At 57.7% G+C, this 26,587-nt stretch overlaps 1 protein-coding gene across 2 annotated transcripts in view; it reads left to right on the top strand.

Annotated features, from left to right (window-relative positions):
- LTBP2 (latent transforming growth factor beta binding protein 2) overlaps positions 1 to 26,587 on the top strand; it is a 64,760-nt gene that overhangs the window by 30,796 nt on the left and 7,377 nt on the right. The window contains exons 6-26 of one of the 2 annotated variants that reach the window (XM_083838692.1): positions 43 to 243; positions 939 to 1,204; positions 2,786 to 2,888; positions 11,011 to 11,085; positions 15,280 to 15,402; positions 15,768 to 15,932; positions 16,552 to 16,782; positions 17,331 to 17,353; positions 18,172 to 18,211; positions 18,599 to 18,691; positions 19,471 to 19,596; positions 19,892 to 20,020; positions 20,245 to 20,364; positions 21,264 to 21,383; positions 21,554 to 21,676; positions 21,889 to 22,014; positions 23,847 to 23,969; positions 24,279 to 24,404; positions 24,503 to 24,625; positions 24,843 to 24,974; positions 25,948 to 26,073. In XM_083838692.1, coding sequence (XP_083694818.1) covers positions 43 to 243; positions 939 to 1,204; positions 2,786 to 2,888; positions 11,011 to 11,085; positions 15,280 to 15,402; positions 15,768 to 15,932; positions 16,552 to 16,782; positions 17,331 to 17,353; positions 18,172 to 18,211; positions 18,599 to 18,691; positions 19,471 to 19,596; positions 19,892 to 20,020; positions 20,245 to 20,364; positions 21,264 to 21,383; positions 21,554 to 21,676; positions 21,889 to 22,014; positions 23,847 to 23,969; positions 24,279 to 24,404; positions 24,503 to 24,625; positions 24,843 to 24,974; positions 25,948 to 26,073 — 2,694 coding nt within the window. Of the gene's footprint in view, positions 1 to 42; positions 244 to 938; positions 1,205 to 2,785; positions 2,889 to 11,010; positions 11,086 to 15,279; positions 15,403 to 15,767; positions 15,933 to 16,551; positions 16,783 to 17,330; positions 17,354 to 18,171; positions 18,212 to 18,595; positions 18,692 to 19,470; positions 19,597 to 19,891; positions 20,021 to 20,244; positions 20,365 to 21,263; positions 21,384 to 21,553; positions 21,677 to 21,888; positions 22,015 to 23,846; positions 23,970 to 24,278; positions 24,405 to 24,502; positions 24,626 to 24,842; positions 24,975 to 25,947; positions 26,074 to 26,587 lie in introns of both variants that reach the window. The other variant, XM_083838691.1, reaches the window with a different exon arrangement.

Genomic DNA, 26,587 nt, shown 5'->3' with positions numbered 1-26,587 from the left:
GGCTCGGTGTCACCACTGAGCTGGTGTCCCTTTGCCTTGCAGACTTCTGCCAGATCCCCTGCCTGAACGGAGGCCGCTGCGTGGGCCGGGACGAGTGCTGGTGCCCCTCCAACTCCACGGGGAAGTTTTGCCACCTGCCGGCCCCCTCTCTGGAAAAGAAGCAAGGAGGGAGAGCGCCGAACACGCCGTCCGGCGGCTCCATGAAGCACTCCACCTACACCCTGCCCTTGTCCAACCAGCTGGGTGAGTGCTGCCGGGGGCTCCAGAGCCCTGGTTCCTCTGCCCGCTGAGGCACCCGGCTTGGGGAAGGGCCCTTGGGCCAACGCTTGGGCTCGTGAAGCTGTGGCCTGGGGACCGAGCTGTGGCCAGGAGACCAAAGGGAGACCGAGGCAGTGGGTGTGGGAAACGGGGTGTAGGAGAAGTGCTGTGGGGAGGAAAGGGGAGCAAGAGGTAGACGGGGCTAGCTCCGGCACAGGTGAGAGGGGTGGGTGTTGAGTCAGATTTCCTGAATTTTGTACTAGAATTAGATTTAAAAACCCATCCTCACCACCATTTCCCATGCTGGTGGCTCCCTTATGACGCTAGTTTCCTCTGCCGGAAGGCCAGGTCTCCCTGATATTTCTGCACCTTCCTCCACGGCAGCTCCTCAGATCGTCAGGGCAGCCATTCGCAGCTCCATGGAAGCCACTGTCTCCTTATGTTTGCATTTTTTGGCTAGGTTATTAGAAAAGTGGTTCTCCTAGCTTCTGAAGGGCTCAGGTTGCTGGAGAACACTTCTGGTAGCTTTGTACTGTTTTCGGGACAAAACACAGAAGCAGAGAACCCCGGTGGGGTCAGCAGACATCTCCTCTCTTGTAACTTTGGTGTTGGACAAGATGCTCTTCAGGCACCCAACGGCTGCCAGATTGTCACGACTGTGCTATAAACTTGCCTTCCAGCTTCCCTGAACCCTTCCCTGGTGAACGTCCACATCAACCACCCTCCGGAAGCCACCGTGCAGATCCACCAGGTGGCCAGGGTGCGGGGCGACTCGGAGGTGTCGGAGGAGAACAGCGTGGAGGCGGTGCTGGTGCCTCAGCTGCCCGCCGTGCCCTGGCACACCTACACCAACGGCAACGGCAACAGCATTGCCAGCGAGGGGGGCCGGCAGCAGAGACCCCCAGGGCTGCTGGGGAGGTGCTTTCGGGAGGCTCTCCATGGGCAGGTAAAGGGTCACCCACCGGGTTTTGGAGTATATACGGAGATATTTCTTGTTCTGCGTGTGGTGTGTTTGCATATGGGGCAGGAATGGTAGACTTCCATCACGTGAAGCTGTTCTGTGTGGACAACACCCAAGTCCTACGGGCATGGGCAGCGATGTGTGACGTGGGAAGAATGCACTGTATGTATTAGTTGGGAAGAAAATCCCTTCTTTTGGCCCAAGAGGGAGGCCATGCTGTGTTGCCCCGAGCAGGCTGTGCCCCGGGGCAGCGTAGCCCAGACTTGATAGCTTTCACACACAGTCTCGTTTAAAAAAGGGTGCCCTATTTATAGCAACATTTACAGCCACGCTCTGTGATTATTGTAGGAAACGTATAAAACATAGGAAAATTCCTTTCCCTCTCAGACGATAAATGAAAGTCTGATTTCCATGGAACGTCGCCTTCCTGGGCAGCTCGGTCAGGGCTTGGGAAGCAAACGCACGTGAGGGGCTTTCTCACCCCCGTCCCGCAGTCATCATAATTTCTTATTTTGTCTCTCCCCATATGTTTCTCTTGCGTCACTGGAAAAGTATCGGAGGTTTTTGGCACCCACAGGAACACCTGTGAGTTCCCTGGAGCAGCTCGCTCTCAGCGAGACCCCAGCGGGGCAGCCTGGGACTCTGCCTCCTCTCCCTGCTCAGCCCTTTCCCAGGGCTCCTGTCCCATCCTTTAGTTTTTCCCATCCAAGACAGCCCTAACTGGATTCCCTAAATAAATAAATAATGAGATCAGACCCCAGGCATCTCAGAAGGGGGCTGAAAAAGCCCTGTTCCTCTGCGGGCAGACAATGGCGCTCTTACCCCTGGAGCAGGCTTGCCTTCCCGGTGGCCAGCTCAGGGATGCTCTCAGGAGCGCTGCAGCTTCCTCCAGCAGCTCCAGAGTGGGAGAAGCTCTCGGAAGAGGCGAGGGGGAGGCAGAGGTGCCCCAGCCACGCTCACACCTTGCTTGGCTGCAGCGGGGCCGGTCTGCGGAGCCCGGCGGGGTGCGCTCGCCTCTCCCGGCTCAGCCTGCAGCCCAGCTGATGGGAATGCAAGCGCCGGGCACGCCGCCATCCGCACGTGGACGGGGGCCAGACCTGGCCTGTGGGCTGCGGCGGCTCAGCTCTGATGGGGAAGCCTGTAATCCAGAGGGCCTTGCCGGGGGGTTGGGGGGGGGGGAAAGAGACTCATTAAGCAAAGGAAAGTGCCTGACCGCCAGCTCCCTGCAGGGCTGGAGTGGTGCACCCATTTTGCTGGCTAATGGGCCAGGCGTGGGGCTGAGCTGAGGGCTTTGCCGGGTGATATCATCTCTGGTGCGTGTTCTGCTCCATTGGACGTCCCCTTCCTCTCCGAGGGGTGCAGGAGAGGGAGCCGTGTGTTTTTCTGTCTGCAGAACTGTTTACTGTCTTAAACTGCATCCCCGGCCCTGCAGGGAGCTGTGCTGCAAGCACGGTGCCAGCGTCTGACCCCGAGCCTTGTCCCTCCTTGCGAGCCAGGCGGGACGGACGCTTGGTCCCAACCCCAGCCTGGAGGGAGACGCCTGACCTCCTGCTCCTCTCTCTGCAGTGCACCAACCCCCTGCCGGGGCTGACCAGGCTGGAGGACTGCTGCGGCAGCGTGGGGCTCTTCTGGGGGGTGGACAGGTGCCTGGCCTGCCCCCCGCGGCCAGGTAAGCACCGCTGCCAGGGCACGGATGGCTGCCCGGCCACGGGGAGCTGCGGTCTGCGTGGGTGCTGGCTCCACACGTGGCACGCTGCTTCCGCGACAGCCCTGTGCTGCCAGGGGTCTCTCCATGCCAGACCCATTTGGGGGGGAGAAACGGGAAAACAACGGCCGTGGTTTCAGGAGGTGCAGTCCCATATTAGCGGAGGAGGCTGCAGACTCGGCCCTATAGAGTTACGGGCTTGCTCTCAGCCCGACACGGGCTTGGCAGGGGCTCTGGAAATAACACTACATCAAACAATTGGCAGGAGCACACCCGCTGTCCGTTCCAGGGGCACAGGCATCCAGCGCTGCTGCGCCGGTGCTGGGGAGCTGGACGGGCCCACCTGGCCCCGGCGGGGATTCCTCGCACGCCCGGCAGCGTGTGTGTGTGTGTTGGGGGGGGTGTGCCATCTCAGCTGGGGTGGGGGGCTCAGCCCATCGTGTATCACCCCCCCACGCCTTGCAGGGGAAAATGGAGAGGCTGTGCTGAAGGGCTCCTGACTGAGGGGCAGCCCCCCGGGGGAGATGTCCACCTTACACGTGGCCGTGCTGCCCATCTTCGCTGCCCATGGTGCTGCCAGCATGGCATGCATGGACGTGGGGGCTCAGGGCCGGGAGATGAGATGGGATGGGATGAAATGGGGTGGGGTGAGAGCAACCAGCTCTAGCCTCTGGTGCTGGCTGGATCCAGAGCAGGGCAAGGTGCTGGCCTGTGCCAGCGCTGCAGGGTGGTACAGGGAGGCTGCAGCTCAGCTCAGGCAGGCAGGGAGCTGCTCATTTCTTTCCTGCCTGCTGCCCTCCTTCACTGCCTGGTTGCTCATTCGCATCTTTACCGCTGGCTCAGACCCAGCAGTGGTCTGACCACAGAACAGAGGTGTCCAAGGCAGGAGGTTTTGTGCCAGTGTGATGTCGGTGCCTCCTAGCTCTGCCCCGGGGCTGTCTCTCACTCACAGGTACACTTCCCAGAGCTGTTTGCATCTCTTTGTCCTCCCTGTGCTGCCCTCATTCAGCTCCTCCTCAGCCAGGGGGTGATGCTGTCTGGAGCCAAATTCCTTACAATCACAGACTGGGTTGTCAGCATCCTGGAACCCAGTGCAGCTCCGAGGAGCTCTGACTGCTGCCATTTCCCTGCTCTGCCATGGCCTTGGGCCACGCTGCTGCCGGTCTGCGCTCCGCCGTGTGCCAGCCCCAAGGGAGCCCTGGGCACACCGGGGTGCAGGTGGCCACATGGCTGCTGGGGTCAGGGCAAGCTAGGAAATACCCCCAGAGATGCCTCAGCCCCTTCCTCTTCTTCCCATGGCACTCTAGCGTTTTCTCTCTGAGTGTCTGACTTGCATGTCCCCCGGTCATGGCTTTCTTCTGCCCACCTCACAGCAGTCTCCTGCTTGCTCTGTTTCCCCATGATCCCTCCATCAGGAAGCAGGGGGCCTGCTCAGCACTTCTGTTAAGCTGCAGATGGCTTCCAAATCTCTGCACCTCCTTTCTCTTTCTCCGTGCCAGGATGCTAGGTTTCTCTCAGCAGTCATGGCCGGAGCTGCAGCAGGGTCTGCTCTGCTGGACTTAGACCTTCAGGCTTCAAAATGCTTCCTTAATCACAGGCTTCCTTGAAAACAGCCATGAAATACCCCCATGCGCTCTTTGCAGTCATCCAGCAGAGGAAATGCGTTTAAGAAATGCCTCCTGACTGCCAGCAGGTCCCACTCCCCCGGCTCGGCACACGCCTGAGTCCCAGCTGCAGCTCCAGGGAGGTTGTCGCTGCTGGTCCTCATTGAGTGGACAGACACTTGTCTGGCTTTTTTTCAGATTAATTCCACGGGAATAAGAAAAATGTATCCCTGTGGGTCTGCCGTCTTCCTGTGCCACTAGAAAATCCCGTCCTCAGTCCCTCTGGCTCTGGGGGATACAGTTTCCCCACGGAGACCAAATGGATCATGTTGATTTTGGCAGGAATTCAGGCTGGCTGAAGGGGCTGTTTTGGTCGTCTTTAATTGTGTGCAAGCATCTTCCTCTGTTGGCTACCTCTGACTGCCCTGTAACCAGCCCCGCATGCAGGAGACCACACAGTGCAAGCGGCGGGAGCTGTAGGGCAGGCACTGGATGAAGGCACGCTTTTCTCCGGAGGGGTGACTTTGCACACAAGAAATCTCACCCTGGGGTAGAGCCAGGGAAACACTCCTTTCTCTGTGATCTTTCTGCTTTAATGGAGCCACCGAGAGCTGTAACCCTCTGCAGGGACTCCCAGGTCTTATGCTTTTCCAGCGTGAAGGCATCACTCTGCATCGCTCCTGCTGCAGACCACGTCCCGCACTCATGTCCCTTCTGTCTCCTGGTCTTGCTGGCTCGCATTTCACTCACTCAGAGTTGCTGGGCTGTCACTCAGTGACCTGCTGTCACGTGCGCAGAGATAACACGTCCAGTGAATGCTTCCAGCTTTCTTCTTGGCACGGCGGTCTTCGGCGAGAGCTCCGCGTTGCGCTCGTGCGTCCCGGGGAGGCATGCACCAGAGCAGACTTGACAGCTCTGGGAATTTCATTCCAGCAACCAGAGACAGAAATGGCAGAAGCGAGCTCAGTGTAAACACTTACAAATGTACAGAAGTGCAGCCAGGCAAGAGCTAGACAAATGGAGAACTTGTTTGGATTGACTGTCTGCCCGAGACACTGATTGTTAGTAGAGTCTGGATACGTCCGGATGTCTCTGTCGAGCGCAGCTTTCATGTTTGGTACATGTTTGTGTGCAGAAAGACATCAGAGAAGAGGAGGAAACCAAGGCAGGCATCTGTCCGAGTGAACCTGCCATGACCAATCCCTGCTATTCTTTGTGTTTTGCCTCGCCTCAGAAAAGCTAAGGCACTTGCATGCTCTGTCTGCACTCTGAAGGGACGGTGTTCAAAGCTGGGTTCAGATCGGAGGGAGAGGCGCGCTGTGAGCAGGCCAGGACTTTCCGCAGTGGGTGTTACCTTGCAACAGGCGGAAGATAAAGCCCAAAGAAAGCTGGTAGTGTGAAAAGGGGATCAGAGGCTGAGGAAGCTGCTGGAGACAAGACACTTGAATGTGGCGGGGAGGAAGCCCAAACACAGGCAGGACGTTTGAGCAGTGCCAGTATCAGGCACGCTGCTGGGCAGATCAGCTCCCACTTACCTACCAGACCACATACAATTTTGGGGTATATGGTGGCCTGCGGAGAACGTGCTGGAGCAAGGACAAGCGATGGTCCATGAACAGTAAAACCAACAAGGTCCAGAGAGCGTTTCATCTTTTTCTGGAAGCTACAGGTCAATACAGATCCCGGGGAGGGTATGAACTGGTTTTCCTTGAGCATTCGGATACCTTGGTCCTCCTCAGGCACATGGGGACAAAGGAAACAGGTAACGCAGATTTTTTTTCTGAAGGCAAGGTGTTTGCTATGATGTAAGACCAAGTTTCTCCCATCTCAGATTTATTTTCTTTCACTTTTTAACTCCAAGACTTACCAGAGAGGCTGCTTGCTGAGGTGTGCAGCCAGAGGGTCTGAAAATCCCCGGGGTTTCCCTGGTAGAAGACACAAAGTGGACAAGCAGTTGGTCAGTAGAGGAGGGGTTTGTACTTGCTGAAGCAAGGCCTTCTGTGGCTTGTCCATGCCCCAGGCCCTCTTCTGTTCCACCTCCTCCCTGGCCCCGTGACCACACCGTGCTTCAGGAGAAGCCCACACCAGTGATGGACACCCTCTGCCATGCAGGAGCTGCCAGTTTAGGTGGGCCTGGGGGATTTTCTGACCACGGCAATAAACCAGCATCTTCCAGGTGCTGGTTTTTCACTGCCCACTGTCCCTGATTTCACACTGCAGCACAGGCTTGCAAGCAGCCTGAGCGTGGGCTTGGCCGCGCACCACGGTGCCGGTTGTGCTCGCTGCACATCTCCCCGTGCTGCATGAAGAAACAAGTCTTTGAAGGGCTATTGTTTTGTTTTCATTCCCACTCCCCATGTTTTTTCAAGTTTTTTTGTCCTAGAGAAAAGTCTGAATTTCACTGGAAAGTTGGATCCTGTAACGTCTGGCTTGGCGTCCGCAGCACTCCCCAGGCAGACCTCCCACTGCGCGCGGGGTGGCAGCTCACCCATGGAGCCGGCTCCGCGAGCCACACGCTCCTCTGCGCCGTGCCTGCAGGCGCTGAAACAGCAGCAGGAATCCCCTTGAAAACCAACCCCCTGGTCTGCCCTTGTTGCAATCAGATCCGGGTGGATATGGAGGGAAAAAAAAAAAAAAGAAAAAAAAGGAAATACGGGAAGGAGGCTACAGAGGGGGCTTTTTCTGCCACCGCTGCACTGTGTGCTGTAAAGTCTTATCCTGTAGAAGTGCAAAGTTTTCAGGAGAGCCCTGTTCAGTGGTGTTCCCGTTTTCCTCATCGCTCGTGCAGTATTGTGGTCTCAGCACGCAGCAGCACAGCGTTGCAGAAGTACAGAAGTACCTCGTACCACTATGGCAGCAGAATGACGTTCTCTCTGTTGGAATGACCCCAAAGGCCAACAGTAATTACCAGAGCTATTTTTCCCTCAAGCATCTTTTTCACCTTGAAGATCTTTACTGACCGTGCGTGGACCAGAGGGCTTGGTTTTGTGTTGCACATTAGCACCGGTGCCTGCCCTCCCCTCCCCAGCTTCCAGAGCCTTTGCCGGGGCGTTGGAGAAAGTCCTGAGGAAGCCTGCCTACCACAGACCATCCTGAGGAGAGGAGAGACGTGACAGAGCTGGACCCAAGGTTTCATGTCCTTCTCTTGTCCATTCTGCCTGGGAATTCATCTTACCCCACAGCCACAGCTCTTACCTCTTGGCCTGACATCTTCGATGTGTTTTCTTCCTGGAGGCTGACCATCTCCACACCAAACCGGGCTGAGGTTCGACAGGGTCCACCACCCCACCACTCCTGGTGTCACGAGACCATCCTGGCTCCTTTCTTTGCTCACAGTCTGGGAAGCTCAGGGTGAGTGGAGGCACTGCGGCCACTGTGCTGGCTGCTTGCTCCGTGTCCAGCACCTGCATGGGAAGACGCCGGGGTCCAGCTCTTCTCTGGGGCCAGACCAGGGTCTCCAGAAATGACTGAGGGTCCTGAAAACGGCAAAGGAGTTCAGCAAGAAGGTTTTGCAGAGAGAGAATGCCTTTGGTTTGAAAAATGGAAAGAGTTGAAAGAAGCAGGCTAGCTTTCACCATCCAAGCATTTCCTCGCCTCTCTTCTAACCACAGGCTTGCCTTTTCTTCTTGTGACAGTGATATTGGCTGAACACAATGCGTTATCACACCCTGCAAACCTTGCCTCACTCAGGCCCTAGTGGCTACCACTGCTAGAAGTTTTTTCCACTTCAACATCAGGCTGAGCTTCTTCGTCCTGTCTTCAGACAGCGTTTCCTTGTTGCCCTTCACCTGGACCATGTCAGCACCACTTCTGCCCACCACAAGAGGCAGCCTGTGGCTCTGGCTGGGGACCCAGGGGCCCAGGGGGATCCAGGGCCCCTTGGCAAAGCCTCTTCAGGAGGCTCTGCAGGACTCCAAAGTGTGCTGGCTGCTTAGAAGTCATCCTGCTAGACTGCAAAACGCCCGATTTCCATGCATTGGTTTTCCTTCTCATTCTGTACTTGAAAATTGTCCTAGCTTAGGGTAGAGACAGGAAGATGAGGAGGGGCTGAGGGGGGGCAGATCCCTGCAGAGCCCATCCATCAGTGCCGAGCCCATGAGGCAGAAGTGCCCAGGAGGTGATGCTCCAAAATCTCAGCCTTGAATTAGGAGCCAGGGCACCCTGCCGGCAGCACGCCTGAAATCCCTCTGCCCACCCGATGCGGCTCAGCTGCTCCATGCCCAGGCTCAGCCTCCAGCAGAGTCCCTTCCTGGAGAGAGTGTAGACAAACAGACAGACACAGAAGGGTGGGACCTCTGCCCTCTCCGATCACCAGATCTGCTTTTTCCCAGGCATTGCCCCTTGCTGGGTTCCAGAGGAACAGCCTCCAAAGCTGCTCTCCCACTCATGCCAGTGGCATGGCAAAGGGATGGATGCTGATCCACTTTGCAGGAAGCTCAGGTGTCCTTGGCTGGTTTTGGAGGGGTTTTGCCACCTCTGTTGTTGTTCGGCAGGATCAGAGCTCATGGAAGGAAGTGGCCCTCTGCCTGAGTAACCATGTACAGAGCTGGGAGTTAAGAGTTTGCATCCTCCTGCAGCCACACGCTGCCTTCCCTTGTGGCCACGTCCTGGCAGAAAGAGAGCAGACTCCATCCAGTACTTCAGAAGCTGTCCTGCTTTCACTTGGTACAGAGAGATCTGCTCACATTACATTACAGCGGTTCTTTCCAGGGAACATGGGTTTCTTTGCAAAATTAAGACATTCACCCACAGCCTCGCAATTGATTCGCTGCGGTAACGAGCTGCAGGTTTCTGCAGACTCACGTTGGTGTGCCGAGGTGGCACAAGACCTGCCTGCTCACCCCCATCGCCGCTGTTTTCTGCCTTGCCTTCTCCCCAGCAGCATCTGGCTGAAGGATGCTGCACAGGCTCCGTTTCTCTGCAAAAAGCTTTCTGGAGAGGGAGCAGGGCTCTGACACATGTCATCGCTGTTTGATCTCCAGCGTGCTTGGCTCCCCGTCGGAGGGCTTGCGCATAACGATGCTGCTTCATTTGAGCGTCTGTTATCACATTGTGCTGAGGCTGACAGATGCTTCCAAGCACAGTTAATGCCTGTCGGCAGCCCCGAGCCCACAGGCTGCGGTGTGGGAGGACCTGGAATCCCGCTGGGGCGCCAGAGGTTGTTTTTCCCTTCCCAGAAGGTTGGAAGTGTACCCAGCGATTCCCAGTATCACCAGCACCCCCCTCTCCCTTAACATCCCGATATTTATGTGCACCTCCTGCCTACAATCCATGGCTGAACTCTTGAAAGGGGTGAGTAGATAGATTTTTCTTCATCTGGCCACTGAGGATCTCCTGCACCTAGAGAGCCTTGCAGCTTCATTCAATGTACCTGGGGAACCTAGGCTTTCTCCTCTCCTCCCTGCTGAAGGGTGGGGAACGGCTTGTTGTTCCCATGTACTTCTTTGCTAAGCTAAAGTGTCTTTGAACGGCTTCAAGCTGCATCACAGGGTCAGAGTATCCAGGACAAAGAATTATGGACAACCCTGTTTTCTGCCCCCAGCAGATTGTTTGTTTTCTTAACCTCTGCAGGCTCTTTCCGCCCATCCCCTGCCTGAGGCATGGTCTCAGTTTGTCCCTGGTTCTTGAAAGCTGCAACATGTTAGGAAGCTGCCAGATTCTAGATACGGCTGTTGCCATCAAGGGCTTTCCATTTATGACGCCAGTGTGTTCTGCTGATGTTAGGCAGGAGGAGTTTGGGTGGTGGGAATACGGCTGGAGAGTCACTGAGCTCTTACACACACTCCTTGTTTCCATTCATATGGTCCAGAATAATGTTAAAAAGAGACCCCGCCCTGGGAAAATCCCATCCCTAGACAAAGCACCCTTCTTTCTACCCCACCCCAGGCTTACTCACTCCTCAACCCTTCACCTCCCAGATTCCCTTTCCCTTGCTCCAAAATGCAATGCCTAACTTTGACTTTCTTTATATTTGTTGACCACGTTTTATTTGCCTTTAAAAATTTGGGAGAGATTTAATTGTGCAGGTTATAGGCCATTTTGAAACCCACAAAGCTATTTTATCTCTTTTGGTGAGACTGACTGGGGCAGGAAAAAAAAAAAAAAGAGGGAAAATATAATAAACAGGCCCTGGCCTGTTATTTCAGCATCTTATTGTGGACCTCTGTCATTTCTTCTGCTCTGATCCCCCTTGTCATGTGCCACTTGGCTCTCCGAGCTGGCCAGGGAGGAGCTGAGGTGGCAGAGGGATGGATAATGAAGCACAGGCAGCACCTCTGAGCCACCAGAGTGGCACCTGCCAAGCAGCAGAAGCCACCATTTGGGAAATGTGGCTGCGTCCACCTCTCCCTCTGCCCTGGGCATCATCACAGGCTTGCCCAAGGCACACCTTCTGTCCCTTCTGCAAGGAGGGCGGAGGAGAAGGTATGACCCTGGTGGGTGGCTCTGCTGCCTATGTCGCTCAGTGTTTGCTTTCTTCCCAGCACACCCTGTGGTGGAGAACGGACAGGTGGAGTGTCCCCAGGGATACAAGAGGCTGAATCGGAGCCACTGCCAAGGTAAGGATGCTGCTTTCATCCCTCTCCCTCCTTCCCACATCCACTGTCAGGCAGAGGTGTAATTATCTAACTTGCCTGATACAGATCTACAAAAAATCCCTGGGTTTCCATCAAACATTGAAAAAAAAAACAACAAACCAACAACCAAAAACCAGGTTACACTGACCTACATGACTCAGCCTGTATGCAGTCAGCTCAGAGCTGGGCCAGCATGAGAATGCTCACCTGTTAGCTCCTGCTGTTGGGATGCTGACCCCAGTTCCTGCTGTGCACACAGCAAGGGGCTGTGCTGCTGCTCTGCCAAGTGTGAGCGCACAGCTCTTCTCCTGTAGTCTGAAGCAACAGCAGTTCTGTTGCCTGAAAACTGTTTTGGAAGGCTGACTGCTTGTTCATTTGCTTATTTTTTAAGAGGGAGAGTGCCATAAAAGTGGATTCCTCTGTTCTGAGTGTGTCACTCGTGCAGGCAGCCAGGCTGCCTTGCCTGCCTGGCGCTGTTGGGGTCTATCCATTTCTCACTCTCACAGTCCCTTGGCTCCATGTGGGGACGGCACCATCCCTCCACTTTTCTGTCTGGTTCACACTCATTTGGCATCCTTTGGCCCACAGTGTTTGTGTTTTCCGTGCTCTGACTACAGCGGGATTTTATGGTTCCCTTCCCGTGATTCACGATAAGCTGCGAGGTGTCATCTAGAAGATGCAGCAGGGAGCCTGGGCCCTGGCCACGCAAACCCGGGGCTGGCAATCTAATGACTCATCTCGCGTAGCTGGGACTTTCCACCATGCTAACTTAATTAATGATTCAACCTCCCCCCATTGTCCTGGGGGAGAACTTTCAACAGCACAACAGCTTCTATTCTCCGTGGTGCTCAGCTCCCACCCCTTGTGTGGCCATGGGCAGTGCCATGGGTGTGAGGAGCCACCCGGGGATGCTCAATAGGAGCCTGAGGAGCGGAGCAGCTGGAACCACTGATGTCAGTGAGCTGGGACCTGCGGCGCTGCTCTGGATCTGCGTCCCCTCTGGAGCAGGGTGAGGCTCGGCACGCTGACGAGCAATGGCAATGTGGAGTTGGCTAGGAAGGTCTCCACATAGGAAAAGCCCTGAACCAGAGACGTGTGCCTCTGCGTGTTCCTTTGTAAGCCAGGCTGGAGAAGCACTGCTCTGCAGTCTGCTGCCTCGAGGTGCTTTTCCGATCCCTGCTGTTGCTGTGGGACGTGTGTCTGGAAGCCCAGCACCTCAGCTCAGGTCCAGAGTGAGTGATTTGGATGACAGACTGCGGGAGAGGCCACACAGCCTCTTGCCAGCCCAGGTAGGAGCAGAGCCAAGGGGCTGAACGAGAGCTGCTGGTTCCCCAGGCCATTGGCTTGTAGGAGAGGAGCTCAACAGCCTTTGTGCTGGGTTCTGGCTTCGCGGGCTGAGCCACTGGAGGAGGGCCCTGGCAAGAGCCCGCTCTGTGCCGTTCTGCATGGACACTGAGGGCTGTCTCTGGTGCCTTCCAGCAGAGGAACAAACGGCTCATCTCTGCGAGAATTCCTTGCCTTGCCGCATCCCATTGAGCAGGAACAAGACTGTAACGAGTCTGAGCTGAGAGGGGCTGGAAGACCCAGCACCTGTTGGCGTGGGCCCCCTCAATCCCTCCGGGCCCCAGGAGACGTTCTCCAGACAGAGCAGCAGGGGCCGGGAGCTGCAGCATGGCCTGGTCTGCACTAACAGCGGTCTGCAGGCTTCGTGCCCATGGCTGTCGGGGAGGACAGCACGGGCTGGCCTCTCGCTAGCGAGAACCTCCCAGTGCCTCAGGGACAGACAGAAGGGGGGCACTGCAGGAGTAATGTGGTTACTAGACACGGGGCAAAGGAGTCTGTGGGCTGGGGTCCATGGGGTCAGTCACACACACACCTGCACCTCAGCGCCTGTTGCCAGCTCAGGTCCTTTCTCCTCACCACACACTGGTGTAAACCACAGGCTGCCTGACCCAGCATGGTTGTTCCTCAGGAGCACCGGCAGGCTTGTGTGGGGTGGGAGGAAGCAGCCGAGACAGCTTATGAACCTCGTTTCATGGTGCCTGAGGCCTCTTCTTGTGGGTCAGCAGCAGCTCTGGCCAGCTGCAGGGGCAGGAGTGTGTGGCACCGAAAGCGCCTGCCTGCCTCTGCTCCCCCCGGGGATTTCCACTGTGGGTGGGTCTTCTGCTGCCAGTGGAAAAGAGGGGCTGGACTGAGGCCAGCGTGTGGCCCTGGTTTAAATTAAGCTCACAAAGCGCAGCCCTTGGTGCTTGTTTGTTTTGTGCTCTCATTACTCTAATCCCTTCAATCCCTTTGCTTATGCGGAGGCCAAGCACCTCATCCCCGTGGTGTGTCGGCGTGACACGGCCCTGAGTGGTGCCAGGGAGGGACAGAGATCAGCCACACAGCCCGAGCCTCCTCTCCGAGTGGGGTCCCCAGCTCATCTGGGGTCTGGCCACTGCTTTTTTGTTGTGAACCTGTGCTTGGCACCGAGCAGGAAAACGCCACTTGTCACAGTGCTGTCACAGCCACCCCCTCCTCCCAGAGCTGCAAGGGACAGCACTGCTATGCACAGTTTGCCTGCATCTTCCAGGACATAAAGTCTCTGTGGATCCTTTCAGAGGGTGTCTTCTTGCCATGCAGGGTGCTCTGTTGATCCTCCCTGCTGAGCTTTGTTATCTCTCCGTTGGGATTTCTGCTCTGAGGCCACCAGTTCCGGTCAGTGTAGGAGATTCTCTCAGGACTTGCTCACACTTGTCTATCTAGAGAGAGCTTGAGAGCTGTCCTTCCTTGGGGTCTGGGGTGGTCAAGAGGTATGCAAGGGGATGTCTGTGCAACCCACGTAGGAAGACCTGGGGATTGAATTGTTCTCCACCCTCTGCTGAAAGGTCTGCCCCAGGAACTGCATAAAGGCCGGCTCTAGATCAGTGCAGACAGATGCTGTTCCTCCCTGGACTGTTGCACATCCCTGTGGCATTGGTACTTCCAACTGGCTGAACATCATGACCTGGTTTTCGTGGCCCCTGTGTGGCTCAGCCGTGTGTGGTGGAATGAACGGAGGAGTTTAAGAGCACAGGTCTGTAGAGGACCTCTCTGGTCAGTAAGTCTAAACTCCAGCTGTCACAGCTGGCTGTGTGACACCCCAATTCTGCCAAGCAGTGATGCCTCAGCTCCGAGGAATAAGCTAGAGTGGGGAAAGTTGTTCCTGTGCCTAGCTGCTGTCAGGCAGTGTTCTTCCAAGTGTCCAGCAGCTCTTCTCTGCACCCCTTCCACCTTGAGACGGTCTCTAGAAGGCACATGAGGTTTCAGCAAGGCCTTGTATACTGGTGTTAGGACTGCCCTGGGTCTTTGGGAAGTGGTTGCATGAAGCTGCCTAGCACCATGTTGGCATTCCTTACAGCAGCGTGGTCTGTGAGCTCTCACTGTCTGCTCCAACCTCTTAGCCTGTAGCATATGAGATCTGTAGTGGAGTGCTGCTGAGGTTCATCCAGCTCCTGCCGCTCCACGCTCCCATCCAGCTCTTCCTGAACTGTTTGTGCCTCCCGAGACGGCACATTTCATCAGCACACTTACTTTTCTGGGCCAAGGTCTTTAGCGAAGATATAAAGCTGGATCAATCCATGAGGAGTGCTTCCTTTTTGTCCTCCACCCTGAGATCTGCTCTCGGCTCCCCCCTTACGCACCTTTTGCCAATCCCCATCTTCTCCAGCTTAGCTCATACATTCCTGCGTGGTGCTGTAGGAAAGGCTTTATTGCCGGCCAAACGGATGAGACTGACGGTGTTTCCCTGGGAGAAGCCCAGCTCCCTTCTGAAGACTGCCTGACGTTGCTTGCTGAGTCAGGGGCAGAGGCAGTGTTTGAACTTGATGTCCTCCCTCTTGCGTGACCTACAACCCAGAAGAAGACACTACAGCAATGAGCCAGAGCCTGGTCCACCACTTTCTGCCTAGCAGTGGGCTCTCTCAGCAGCCGGAGTGCTGCCAGCACCCACGTGGGTCACCAGTCCCTGTGCCCTTCCCTCATTCCTCCAACTCTGAAGCACCATCAAGGCTCTGGAGGCGGGTTTGGCTGGGCTGCAAAAGGGGAGAGGCAGCTCCTCTCCGCCTCGCAGCCCTTCCCGCACCCAGTGCTCCTGGGCACCAGGCAGCCACACGGCCAGGGGCTGTCAGCCAAGCCAGTGCTCCCTCTTCCCTGCAGATATCAACGAATGCTTGATGCAGGGCTTGTGCAAAGACGCCGAATGTCTGAACACCCGCGGCAGCTTCCGCTGCACCTGCAGGCCTGGCACCATGTTGGACCCCTCCCGCAGCCACTGCATCTGTAAGTGCTCCAGGGGAACCACAGCGCAGGGGGGGGCAGGACCTGAGCAGGACCCCGCAGCTCAGTGGGGCTGCAGCATGCTTTGTGCCTCGTGCACGTGGGGGTGGGTGCAGGGCTGCGTGCCTGTATGCTGCCCCTCATGCATGATTGTCGTCCCTGGGCATCTCATGGCCTTCTGCTCTCGTTTGTGGTGGAGCCTGGGGGGAACGTGCCTTCAGGGGTGCTCCAGGGAGAGGATGGGGCAGGCCTCGGGACAGGCTGGGAGGCATGGGCAGAGAAAGTCCCAAGTGGCTGAGTGCCCTCAGATCCCTCTTTGGTGGGCGCAGGGCTGGACCTCAGGCACTGACCCTGCCATTGCGTTTCAGCGGACAAAGCGGTGTCGATGGAGCAGGGGCTGTGTTACCGCTCGGCGGCCGGAGGCGTGTGCTCCTTCCCCCTCTCGCACCGAATCACCCAGCAGATCTGCTGCTGCAGCCGCGTCGGCAAGGGCTGGGGCAAGAACTGCGAGGAGTGCCCCGTGCCCGGCTCAGGTGAGACCGGGAAACCACGGCTCTGGAGGGAGAGCACAGCCACGTCTGTGCCTGGCTTTGCTTGGCAGCCCTTTTGTCTCGCTCGGCTTCCCTCACATCTGCTGCGGGAGTGGGGGTGAGTTCAGCATGTCTCAGCGTGGGGTAGGATGGGGAGGGAAAGCTGCAGAAATCCTCAGGGCTGGGAAAAATCTTCTGGTGGTTTGTGTAGAGCACCTTGAGTGACGTGCGAAGTGTTCAGTGCCTGGGTGCCAGGGGATTGCTTTTCTCTGCTCCCTCACTTAGACTGAACCTTCTCGTGGCGTGACCCCTTCCTAGCAGTACTGACCTGGGGGAGAGATTTAGGTTTTGGTGTCCAGGAGTACCAGCCAGCAGCTGTTGAAAATATCTTCTGCTTGATGCATCCACCCACTGCAGCCAAGATTTGTTTCTGTCATGAGTTAACCCTTAGAAATCTCCAGAAAATGATTGGATGGGAGAAAGCGGTAGCTGCGTTCACAGACACCTGTCCGTTCTCACTCTTTCCTCCACGCGTCCCACCATCATGCCTCGGTACTGTAGGCACATCTGCCTGTGATCCCTGCATCAACCTCTAAAGCTCTGATTTGATTTTCCCTTACAGAAGCCTTCAAGGAGATTTGCCCAGCAGGACATGGCTACACCTACTCCAGCTCTGACATCCGCCTGTCCATGAGGAAGGCAGAAGCAGAAGAGCTGCCCCTCAGCCTGGAAGAGCAAAGGGAGAGCAGCAACTGGACGTTAGACTGGACAGCAAGGAGACAGGAGCTGCAGGACAGCTTGCGCGGAAGCATCCTGCAGGCATTACCCCACCCTGGCATCACGGCAGGAGAGGGTAGTGTGAGGTTAAAGCTGCTCCATCCGGGTCCCTGGCAGGGGAGGGCAATTCCCAGGTCCTACTGTGTCCCCATGGGTGGTCTTGTGGCTGATGCGGGCTTTCTACATGTGTGTGAATATGCAAGGTGTCCTTCAGCCCTGCAGTGTTCCTGGGGCACCTCTTCAGGCCTTTGGAGGAGAGGTTGAGTGCTTCAGGCTCCCAAGACTGCATCTTTGCAGTGGGTGCTGGCTGGCCAGGCTGCCTCCCGTGGGACCTCAGCTCTGTGTGGGAGCCCTGGCACCGCACTCCTTCAGCTTTTGTCCAGTACAGCTGGGGAGAAGTGTGACCGACTGCTTGTGCCAGCAGCTGCTGGGGTGGAAGCTCCGGCGGGCTGTGAAGTGCCAAAAGAGTCCGGGGGTGTAGGCTTTGGGAACAAGCTCTTACAGGGGAGAATGAAATACTGCGAGGCAGTGTCTTAGAGGTGGGATGAGATTAGAGCTGCCAGGGTTGGAGGAGGGTGCCTGCCTGCCTTGTTTCCACTCACCGTGCACTGTTTCCCTTTCCAGGTGAAGTTTCTCTTGCTGGTCAGGTGAGTAAGGTTCGTCTTGCCAAATGTGGCAGGATCATACAAACAGGTGATGGGGAGTTGTGAAATGTGGTCAGAGGCAGCAGCAAGGTGAGCAAGTAGCTGCACAGCCTCTCCCCCTGGCTGCGTTGCGGTGGCTGGAGGCTCTGTGCCAGGTGCCTGCCCAGCCCTTGCTAAGAGGCTGTTAGCTCACACCAGCAGGAGCTGCGGGCTCTGCGGTGCTAGTTCATGGCCTGTGACCTCCAGTTTACCAGGGCTGGGGTAGCAGCTCCGGCTGAGGGACGAAGCACTCCCTGCCCTGCTGCCAAACCAGCCTGGCTGCAGTTGGGGACACAGGGCTCCGCCAGTGGAGCCATCTGGGGACCGATTCTCTGCCAGGCTCTCCTGCGGATGGGCTTTGTTATTATGAGCCTGACTTGAAAACTGTGTCTCTTGATCCCGGCCATCATTAGAGGCTGGGTTATATCTCACCTCAGTGCCTCTGTGCCCCCCCCTACAATAGCCCCTGAATATACTTGTGGCCTCTCTGAGAGAGGGGACAGCACACTGCCATTGTCACTAGACATGGACTGTCCTTTCCCAAGGACAAAGGAAAATCTCAGGTCAGGGCAGATATTTGAACCAAAGTTTCCAAAGCTTTTGGATTTGAAGCAGAGCTGAAATGGGACTGCTGTTGCTTAGCTGCCTCTTTTCTTTCTTATGGAAAGGTTCTCAGAGTGGAGAGACAGGTTGTGCTCAGATGTCCCCTTGGGTGGGCATGGGACATGGCGTCTCAGCTAAATACAGGTGGTTAAAGGCAGCTTTGTGTTTCTGTCCCTCAGGTTGCTGCTCATGCCACCCCAGAGCCCGCCACGCGCAGAGGTGAGCACCCGGCTGGAGGGAAGGCAAGGTGGGAGCGGTGCTGAAGGGGAAGGGGCAGCAAGGAGAGTGTGATGGCTTTGAGATGCCATCGCCCTCAGAGATAGCACCGGGCAGGATGGGCTCCTGGCCATGCCGGGGTGGCTGATGGGCGGCTGCAGGGGTGCAGGAGGTGTTACTTCTCCAACAGGCCACGCTGGCTCTGCAGGGAGTGAGCGGAGGAGGTTAAATAAGTTGATGAGGTTTCTGCAGCCACCCTGCTGCCCCACCCTGGCTGTCCCAGGGGTGTGGGCACTGGGACACCCAGAACTGGTGGGCTTTGGGTGGACACCTGCACCTGGGACCGGGGGCTGGAGCTCACCTCTCCTTCCTCATTGCTCCCCTCAGCAGAGGAAGAGGAGTCTCGGCGTGCTCCTCCCCAGCCTGGCCCCACCACCACCTGGGCTGATGCTGCTCCGACACAGATGCCTGCCCAGGGCTCAGGTGCGTGTCCCTCCCCTGCCTGCCTGCCACTGGGGGGAAATTACGTCCTAAGCTCCGTGCCAGAGCTCTCTCCCTTCCCAGCCCTCTCCTCTTCCCACCTAACACCCAGGATTGCCATCCCAGCCCTGATGGTGTGTCCCAGCCCCGCTGGCGTGTCCCAGCCAGGGGAGGCCAGCCGGGAGCAGGGATGTCCAAGGACGACCCTGTCTGGGAGCAAAGCACTTGGTTCTCCAGGCCCTTCCCTGCCTGCAGCTCATCTGCTGGGCAGCGAACGCCAGGCCAGGGGGGTCACGCGCCTGCCCCGGTGGCTGCAGCCTGAACTGAGTCACCGGGAAGCAGGGTGGAAGGGGCGGCATGTGGCTGCTGGGGCGGCTTGTTTACCGCGCAGAAAACAAGAGGGCTGTTGTTCCAGGGCTGCCTAAGCATCTGGGAGCTCGGCCCTGGTCCTCCGCCTGGGGCTGGAGCACCTTTGGGAGCAGGGCTGGCAGAGGCACCTTGCTGAGGAATGCGCCTCCCTCAATAGCCTTTTGTCTGGGGTTGGTCTGGCCCCGGGATGGGGTGGGGGGCGATGCTGCTGCCTTCTCCTGTGCCCTGCTGCCCCCCTGCTGTCTGCACCCTGCTCAGCAGGGCAGGGGGCTCTGCTCTCACCCCAAAAGACGGCCCCATCCTCCGAGACCTCTGGCACGCATGAGGCTGGCCAACTTTATCACCTCCCCTGTGTGGGGCTGAGCGCTGCAGGGGACTGGTGCAGCCCCCAGCCCTGTGCTCTCTCCACCCAGGGGCCAGTGGCTGTGCCTCTTCACCTCTCGCCTGCGGAGCTGGCGCTTGTGTGCTCACCCCAGACGGATACAGCTGCTTGTGCCACCCGGGCTATGCGTTGCACCCCAGCCATCTCCGCTGCATCGGTATGTCAGCACCGCCTCTGAGGTGGGGGTCGAGGAGGGCGAGCAGGGCCAGGGCAGCCCTGGGGTGGGGGACTCCTGCTGGGACCAGCTCCCCCAGCCCTTATGCTCAGGGCAGGTTGGAAGAGCAGGGCCTCCCTGCCAGGTGTCAGTAAACCCTTTGGTCCTTCAGGCTCTTGGGGCAGGCTTTCTGGCATCTCTGCTGAGCCCTGCCCACCCGGTGCACCGTGGGGCTGGTGGATGGGCGGCAGGAGCTGCTGGTGCTGACAGCCTGTCTTCCTTCCTTGCCTGAGCACAGATGAAGACGAGTGCCTGCAGGATCCTTGTGCTGGAAAAGGTCACTGTGTCAACAGCGTGGGCTCCTATTTGTGCCTCTGCTACTCTGGGTACACCCTGGTTGTCTCGGAGAGCAAGCAGAGCTGTCAGGGTAAGTGGTGGTCTCCTGGCACCGTGCTGCCACCTCCCCAGGCTCTCCCCATTCTCCCTCCCTTGTGCTCTCTCATGTGCATGCACACGTGCGTACACTGACCACTGCTTCATGGTGGTGGGGGGTGGTCCTGGGATGGGCAGACTTCAGCAGGTGGAGCAGCAAATCTGCACCCAGCTCTGGAGGGGGAAGGCTTCAGGACTTGTCTCCTTCTGTGTTGCCAGATCAAGATGAGTGTGAACAGCCCTCTACCTGCCCAGGACAGCGATGCGTCAACACCCCCGGCTCATACCGCTGCGAGTGCAAGGAGGGCTTTGCCATGGGGCCCCGAGGACAGTGTGAAGGTGAAGCTTGCTGCTGCCTGTTTCCCTCTGTGCAGAGCTGAATACCTCTCCTCGCTGAGGGGTTGTTCCTCCTGGAGCAGACGACGGATCCACCCATGTTTGTCTGCCCTGTGCCTCCCCTGATGGCTGCCTGTCCCCTCCTCTCCCTGCAGGAGGGACAGGCTTTCCTGGGCTCTAGGGGAGATTTCTCCTAACATCCTCTCCCACTTCCCCAGGGACAGCCCCCTTGGCACACTGGGGCCAGCCTAGTGCCAGCTTCCCTCTCTGGGAGGTGATGCCCATATGTTTTAGTGACAGCTCGACTCTGTCACCAGACCCCTGTGCTGGCAAGTGGTCTGCGGGGAGAGCAGGCTGCAGAGGCTGAGGCCGCCTGTCCCAACGACATCCCTCTCACTTGGCATGACTGGGGCCCTTCGGAGCACTTGACCTTGTGAACGCATGTTGTGCCTGATCAAAGATCCCTTTTCCTTCAGTAGCTTGTCTCCAACAGAGAGTAGGAGCATATTTTAGGGGACAATAGGGGAAACAGGGTATGCACAGAATGCTGCTACCCCTGCACAGCCTCCAGGAAGCACGTGCCTTAAGGACTTCCTGAGCTGGAGGCTGCATCCTAATCGTAGTTACGAAAGCCGATGGCAAAGCAGCCCTGCTTTGCTGATCCCTTTCTGTGCCCGTGCACATTCCTGGCCTGGCAACATCCTCTGGCAGCAAGTTTTGCTGCTGGATTGTCAGCCCCCAGGTGTGGGTGTAGTATCCTTAGTGCTTATGAGAAGCATTCCCCAAGCCCTGGCAAACCTGTCTCACTTCCTCTTGGGCACCCCTGTCTCAGAGTGGGACTCTGAGGCTCCAACTGCAGGGGACATCCTGAAGGAGCCTGCAAAGATTTTGTTTCTTGGCAGATATCAACGAGTGCGTGGATCCCAGCCCTTGCCCCAATGGGAAGTGCGTGAATACCCCGGGCTCCTACAGGTGTGTCAGCTGTGCGGATGGCTACCGGCCCAGGAACGGGAGATGCATTGGTGAGGACCTCGGGCTGGCCCTGCGAGGCACCCTCGCCCCCATGCAAACCTCAAAAAGAGCCAGGGGCACGTGCAGCACGCTTGTCTAGCACAGTGCCCTCGTGACTCGGGTGGTGGGGACGGACCTGAGCACCCTTCCGTGCCATGTTGCCCTTTTCCCTGTCACGCAGATGTGGATGAGTGCCTTGTGGAGGGGACCTGCGCCCACGGACAGTGTGTCAACCTGGATGGCTCCTTCCGATGTTCTTGCTACCGGGGCTACGAGGTGGCACCTGATGGGAAGAGTTGCCAAGGTACCGGGGAGCTCTTGGTCCAGACCCAGAGCCCCCCGACACATCACACACCCAGCCCGAGGTTTCCCAGGGCTCTTCTTGAGTGCTTGGCTCTGGCCAGGTCCTGACTCTCTGGACCCCATGTTGGCTGTTTCCCTCAGCTTAGCTGCCCTTGGTCGTGGTTTCTCCTTATTCTTCCCACCCACCTCGCTCTCCCTTGTGTGCTTACACAGACATCGACGAGTGCACAGCCCGGGCTGCCTGTCCCTCCGGACTCTGCCTCAACACCGAGGGCTCCTACTCCTGCATGGCCTGTGATGCTGGCTACACCGTGTCCAGAGACGGCAGCGTGTGCGAAGGTAAGGATTCCCTTTCCCAGGGACAGAGGAGCGGGCGCTAGAGGGAAGGAATACCCAGCAGGGGGAGAGACATAGCCATGCCTAGGTTGTTGGGAGGGCCTGGGGACATCCTTAGCCTCCAGATCCTTCTGCGGCTGTTTAGCTCCCCAGTCAGCAGATAGCACGGGGGCCTACAAGTGGATGTCACCCAGGGCAGCAGGAAGGAGATCTCCCTCACCTAGGAAAGGGATGGGGGAAGGACTCACTGATGAAACTCCTGGACTAATTGCCACCTGAGGAATGCTGACAAAGGCCAGAGGAATACAAAGGACCCTGGATACATGGGCAGAGACAGGCTGTGTGTGGTTCAGTTCAGAGTCGTGTGCCTGGGAGCACGTGTCCCGCATTTAGGTCCTCAATAGAGGAATTTCTCTCTAGAGAGCTGCGGAGCTCTGCAGCTTGCACACAGCTGTTGAAAAACACCCAGGAAGATCTCACCTTTGATGTGACTCTCAGGAGTTCCCCTGCATGGGTCTCCACTTGGGGAGGCGAAGAAGGCTCCCCCCCTTCTCCTCTGTGTTAGTGCCTGAGAAACCCAGTGTGAAATGAGGTCACTTTCCATATGATTTTTGCGTGCAATGGGGGAGCTGTGGTTTGGTCCCCTTCCATCTGCCCTCCCCCTTTCCCAGGCCTCCACATGACCCCCTTCTCAGCCACCTTGCCCTGGCCGTGTCACGAGGGCACCTTATCAGGGTTCGATACTGTTTGGGTCACACTAACCCAATGGCAGGATGGCACGTTCTTCCCCGCCTTGGCTCGTGGCCTTGTCTGTGGCTCTGGGTTTCATATTTGAAAAACGATAAGGGTTTTGTGATAGTTTTGTGATAAATAAACTAGGTTGTGGTTCATCTCCAGAAGGATTCGAGAGCATCGCTACTTGCAGCCCTCTGAAACCAAACAGCTGGACACTCTGCCCTGAGGAGGGAGGGAGCAACGCTGCTTTATGCCTGGGGCATGCTTGGTGCTCTGCAGAGAGGAAAAGAGGGTCCTTTCCTCTGCCTTGGGGCTCAGTGTGGGGACTTGTCTTCTGCCCTCGCCCCCACCTGCAGAGCTTGTGGCACGGGGACAGGTGACTGGAGCGGTCCTGAGCGATGGGGCTGGCTGAGGCTGGGCCAGCTTTGCCAGGAGAAGGGCATCGTAGGCCAGCCTGGCCAGCAGGAAAGCAGAGCCACAGGAGGTGCAGCTGGTGCTGGGTTACTTTCCTGAAGCCTGCTGTGGTGCAGCTAGCTGAAGAGAGGGCTGGTCAGCATGCGTGGCTCTGCGCTGGCCTCTTGGTGGTGGTGGTACCCAGCACAGAGCTCTGCTGGGGCTAGAGCACCGTGCTGTGTTCAGCAGCACCCCTGTGTTCACAGAATCACGGAATGGTTGGGATTAGAAAGGACTTGTGGAGGTCATCTGGTCCCCCCGTGCCAGCAGGGCCACCTACAGCAGGCTGCCCTAGACCACGTCTCCAAGGAGAGAGACTTCACAGCCTCTGGGCACCGTGTCCCTCACCTGCCTGGGGATGCTTTCCAGGATTATTTTTCGTTAGGGTTAGCGTCGGTGTGTGTGTGCTCAGCTCGGGGCTGGGACCCAGTTCCCGCTGCCTGCAGCAGGCAAGTGAAGGATGTGTGCTGACCCCTCACGCCCCAGTAACAGTCCCTGCCCTCACCTCACTGCGGCGGCTTGCACTGGAGGGCAGCCCGAGCCCGCTTTGCAGGCTGACAGCGGGGTGATGGCTGCGCTGGGAGGGGACCTTCCAGTGGTGGCAGGAGCTGGGGCCTCACTCCGTGCTGTGTCCTTCTGCTCGGCAGACGTGGATGAGTGTGAAGACCCCGCTGTTCAGTGCCGGGGGGGAGAGTGCAGGAACACGCCGGGCTCCTATGAGTGTCACTGCCCAGCTGGCTTCGAGCTCCTCAACGGCACCGTGTGCCAAGGTATGAACCCCATCCCTGCAGCCTTCTGGGTCCGGGGCACGCAGCTTCCCTACGGATCCCCTTCTTTCTTGGCAGGGAGGATGCCAGTGCCAAAGCAGGTGATGCCACCATGCACGGCACACCCATAAGGCCGTAGCCAAACGCAGGGTCACTGAGCATAGGGGAGGTCTCTCCCTCCGTGGCAAGAAAGCCAGGGGCCAGGAGCCCTGTGAGGGCAGCCTGTAAGAGCCCGTGGAGAGGAGAATGTGGCTCAGGAACAGGACGTCCCCCAGAGCTGGGTGGGTGGCTCTGACTCTGCTCCTTCTGCAGATGTGAACGAGTGCCTGAACAGCGAGATCTGCAGCCCCAACGGCGAGTGCCTCAACAGCCACGGATCCTACTTCTGCATTTGTGCTCCCGGCTTCTCGAACACGGCTGGCGGAGTCAGCTGCCAAGGTGGGTTGGTGGGTGGTGAGGGACATACCTCAGGTCCTGCCCCTTGCTCCTTCCCCTGCTGCAAGATCCAGCCTGACGTTTTGGGCCTGATTTTGCAGATGTGGACGAATGCGCAGACAAATCCCGGTGCTCGCAAGGCCAGTGCCTGAACACAGAAGGCTCCTACAGGTGTCTCTGTGAAAATGGGTTCAAACACTCCCAGGAGACTGATGACTGCGTAGGTGAGAGCTCATCATTGGGGAGATCAGCCCCTGGGATGGGGGGGGACGGATGCAGCCAGGGAGGAGGCAGTGCTGGCTCCCAGCACCCAAACTTGCCTCATAAGGAGGACCAGCAAGGGCTGGGGGTCTCTGGCAAACTGAGCCTGACCCAGGCTCAGCCGTGAGCAAGCAGGGACCCCACTTGACCGTCCCTGTCCCTTTGCCCTGCTCCCTGCAGACGTGGATGAGTGTAAGGAATACGGGGATGCCATCTGCGGCACGTGGCGGTGCCAGAACAGCCTGGGCTCCTACCGCTGCATCATGGGCTGCCAGCCCGGATTCCACTGGACGCCTCTGGGTGACTGCATCGGTGAGTACAGCCTGCGTGGCCCTGTCCCCTGCCTGGCAGGGACAGGGTGGCTCTGGGACATCTCTGCCAGGGGCGCGGGGGAGAAGGAGGAGGAGGAGGAAGCATGTGGCCAGTGGGGAGGCAGATAATGCCGAGAGTTTGTTTTCTTGGCTGAGCTGCCTGCTTGTGTCTAGACTTCTCTCTTCCTGGCATCTGGAACAGACACTGCATTGTGCTGCTTTCCGCTCAGGGAGAGTCCTGGGCAGGTTACAGCCATCCCAGGCTTGGGGCTGGACCACAGCTCCCAGTAAGCTGTGCTTGCTGGAGTGACTGCCTCCACCAGTCACCTGCGTGGCAGCGCTGGGTGAGGGGAAAGCTGCCACTACCAGTGTTGGGCAGATCTGGGTTTGGAGCTCAGGCTTCAGAAACAGGCAAAAGGAGAAGTGCGAGGGGGGTTCTGCAGTTTTCCTGGTTCCCCATGGCTCAGAGAAGGCTGCAGCAAGGAGAAGCCGCTGCCAGCTACTGAGCTCGGGGCTGCGCCAGGACTCGGTAGTGGCAGCACTGTGGGAGCACTGGGCTCGGGGCTCTGACCCCTCCAGGGAAGTGTGCCCAGTGCAGCAGCAGGAGGGGAGTGGGATGCTCATCCCCAGCCCTCTGCGCTTGTGTGACACGCTTCAGTTGCCCCCTTGTATCTACCACTGACATGAGTCAGTAGGTTCTGTGCCCCTTTACACCACTGCAGGGACTTTCCCTCCTCTCCCCTCTACCAGCCACATCCTGTGCTTCCCATCTTCCCGTCCATTTCCCACTCCCGCCCTGCCCCTGTCCCCGTAACCCACACACTCACAGTAGGGGGGTGAGCAGGGCGACCATATCCAGTCCCTCGCATCAAAGTGATGCTTGCCCTAATCCCCAGCCTTGGGGTCAGAGCAGAAGGGGCTGTGTGTGGTGACATTGGGGTCCTGGGCAATTGCTCTAACTCCTGCTGCTGCAGACATAGATGAATGCGCCAACGAGACACTGTGCGGGAGCCATGGCTTCTGTGAGAACTCGGACGGCTCCTTCCGCTGCCTCTGCGACCGCGGCTACGAGAGCTCGCCCTCCGGGCACTACTGTGTCGGTGAGTCACTTGCAGGGTCCCTGTCCCCTCCCATCACTCTGCCAGGTGGTGAGGAAGAGCCTTCAGCAGATTGAAGACCGGTGTGGTGGTGACCCTGCTATGTGGTGGCTCCCAGGGCATGGACAGGGACAGCATCCATGCACTGAGAACCCCAGGCACAGACAGAAAAGCCTCTGGGGGCAAAAACCCTCCTGTGCTGTCCCTTAGGACACCAAACTCTTGGGGCTGTGAAGGGACAGGGCTCCATGAAGGAGCAAAGGCTCCCAGTGAAAAGGGAGGCCTGCTCTGTGCGGGTGCCATGGAGCTGCTTAGGGGCTGCAGACATGGAAGGGACTAAAGAGGTACTTTAAGAGGTGCCTGGAGAAAACAGGCAGGGTGTAATACAAGGGAAAATGTTTTCGGCATGAGGACGGTCAGGTAGTGGAAGAGGTGCTCAGGATGGTTGCGCAGTTGCCATCCTTGGAGGTTTGCAAAGGCCAACTAGAGAAAGCCCTGAGCAGCCTGCTTGGCCCAT

Source organism: Anser anser, assembly GCF_964211835.1.
Source record: "Anser anser genome assembly, chromosome: 5".
NCBI lineage: Eukaryota > Metazoa > Chordata > Aves > Anseriformes > Anatidae > Anser > Anser anser.
This window is presented reverse-complemented; position numbering and strand designations above follow the sequence as displayed.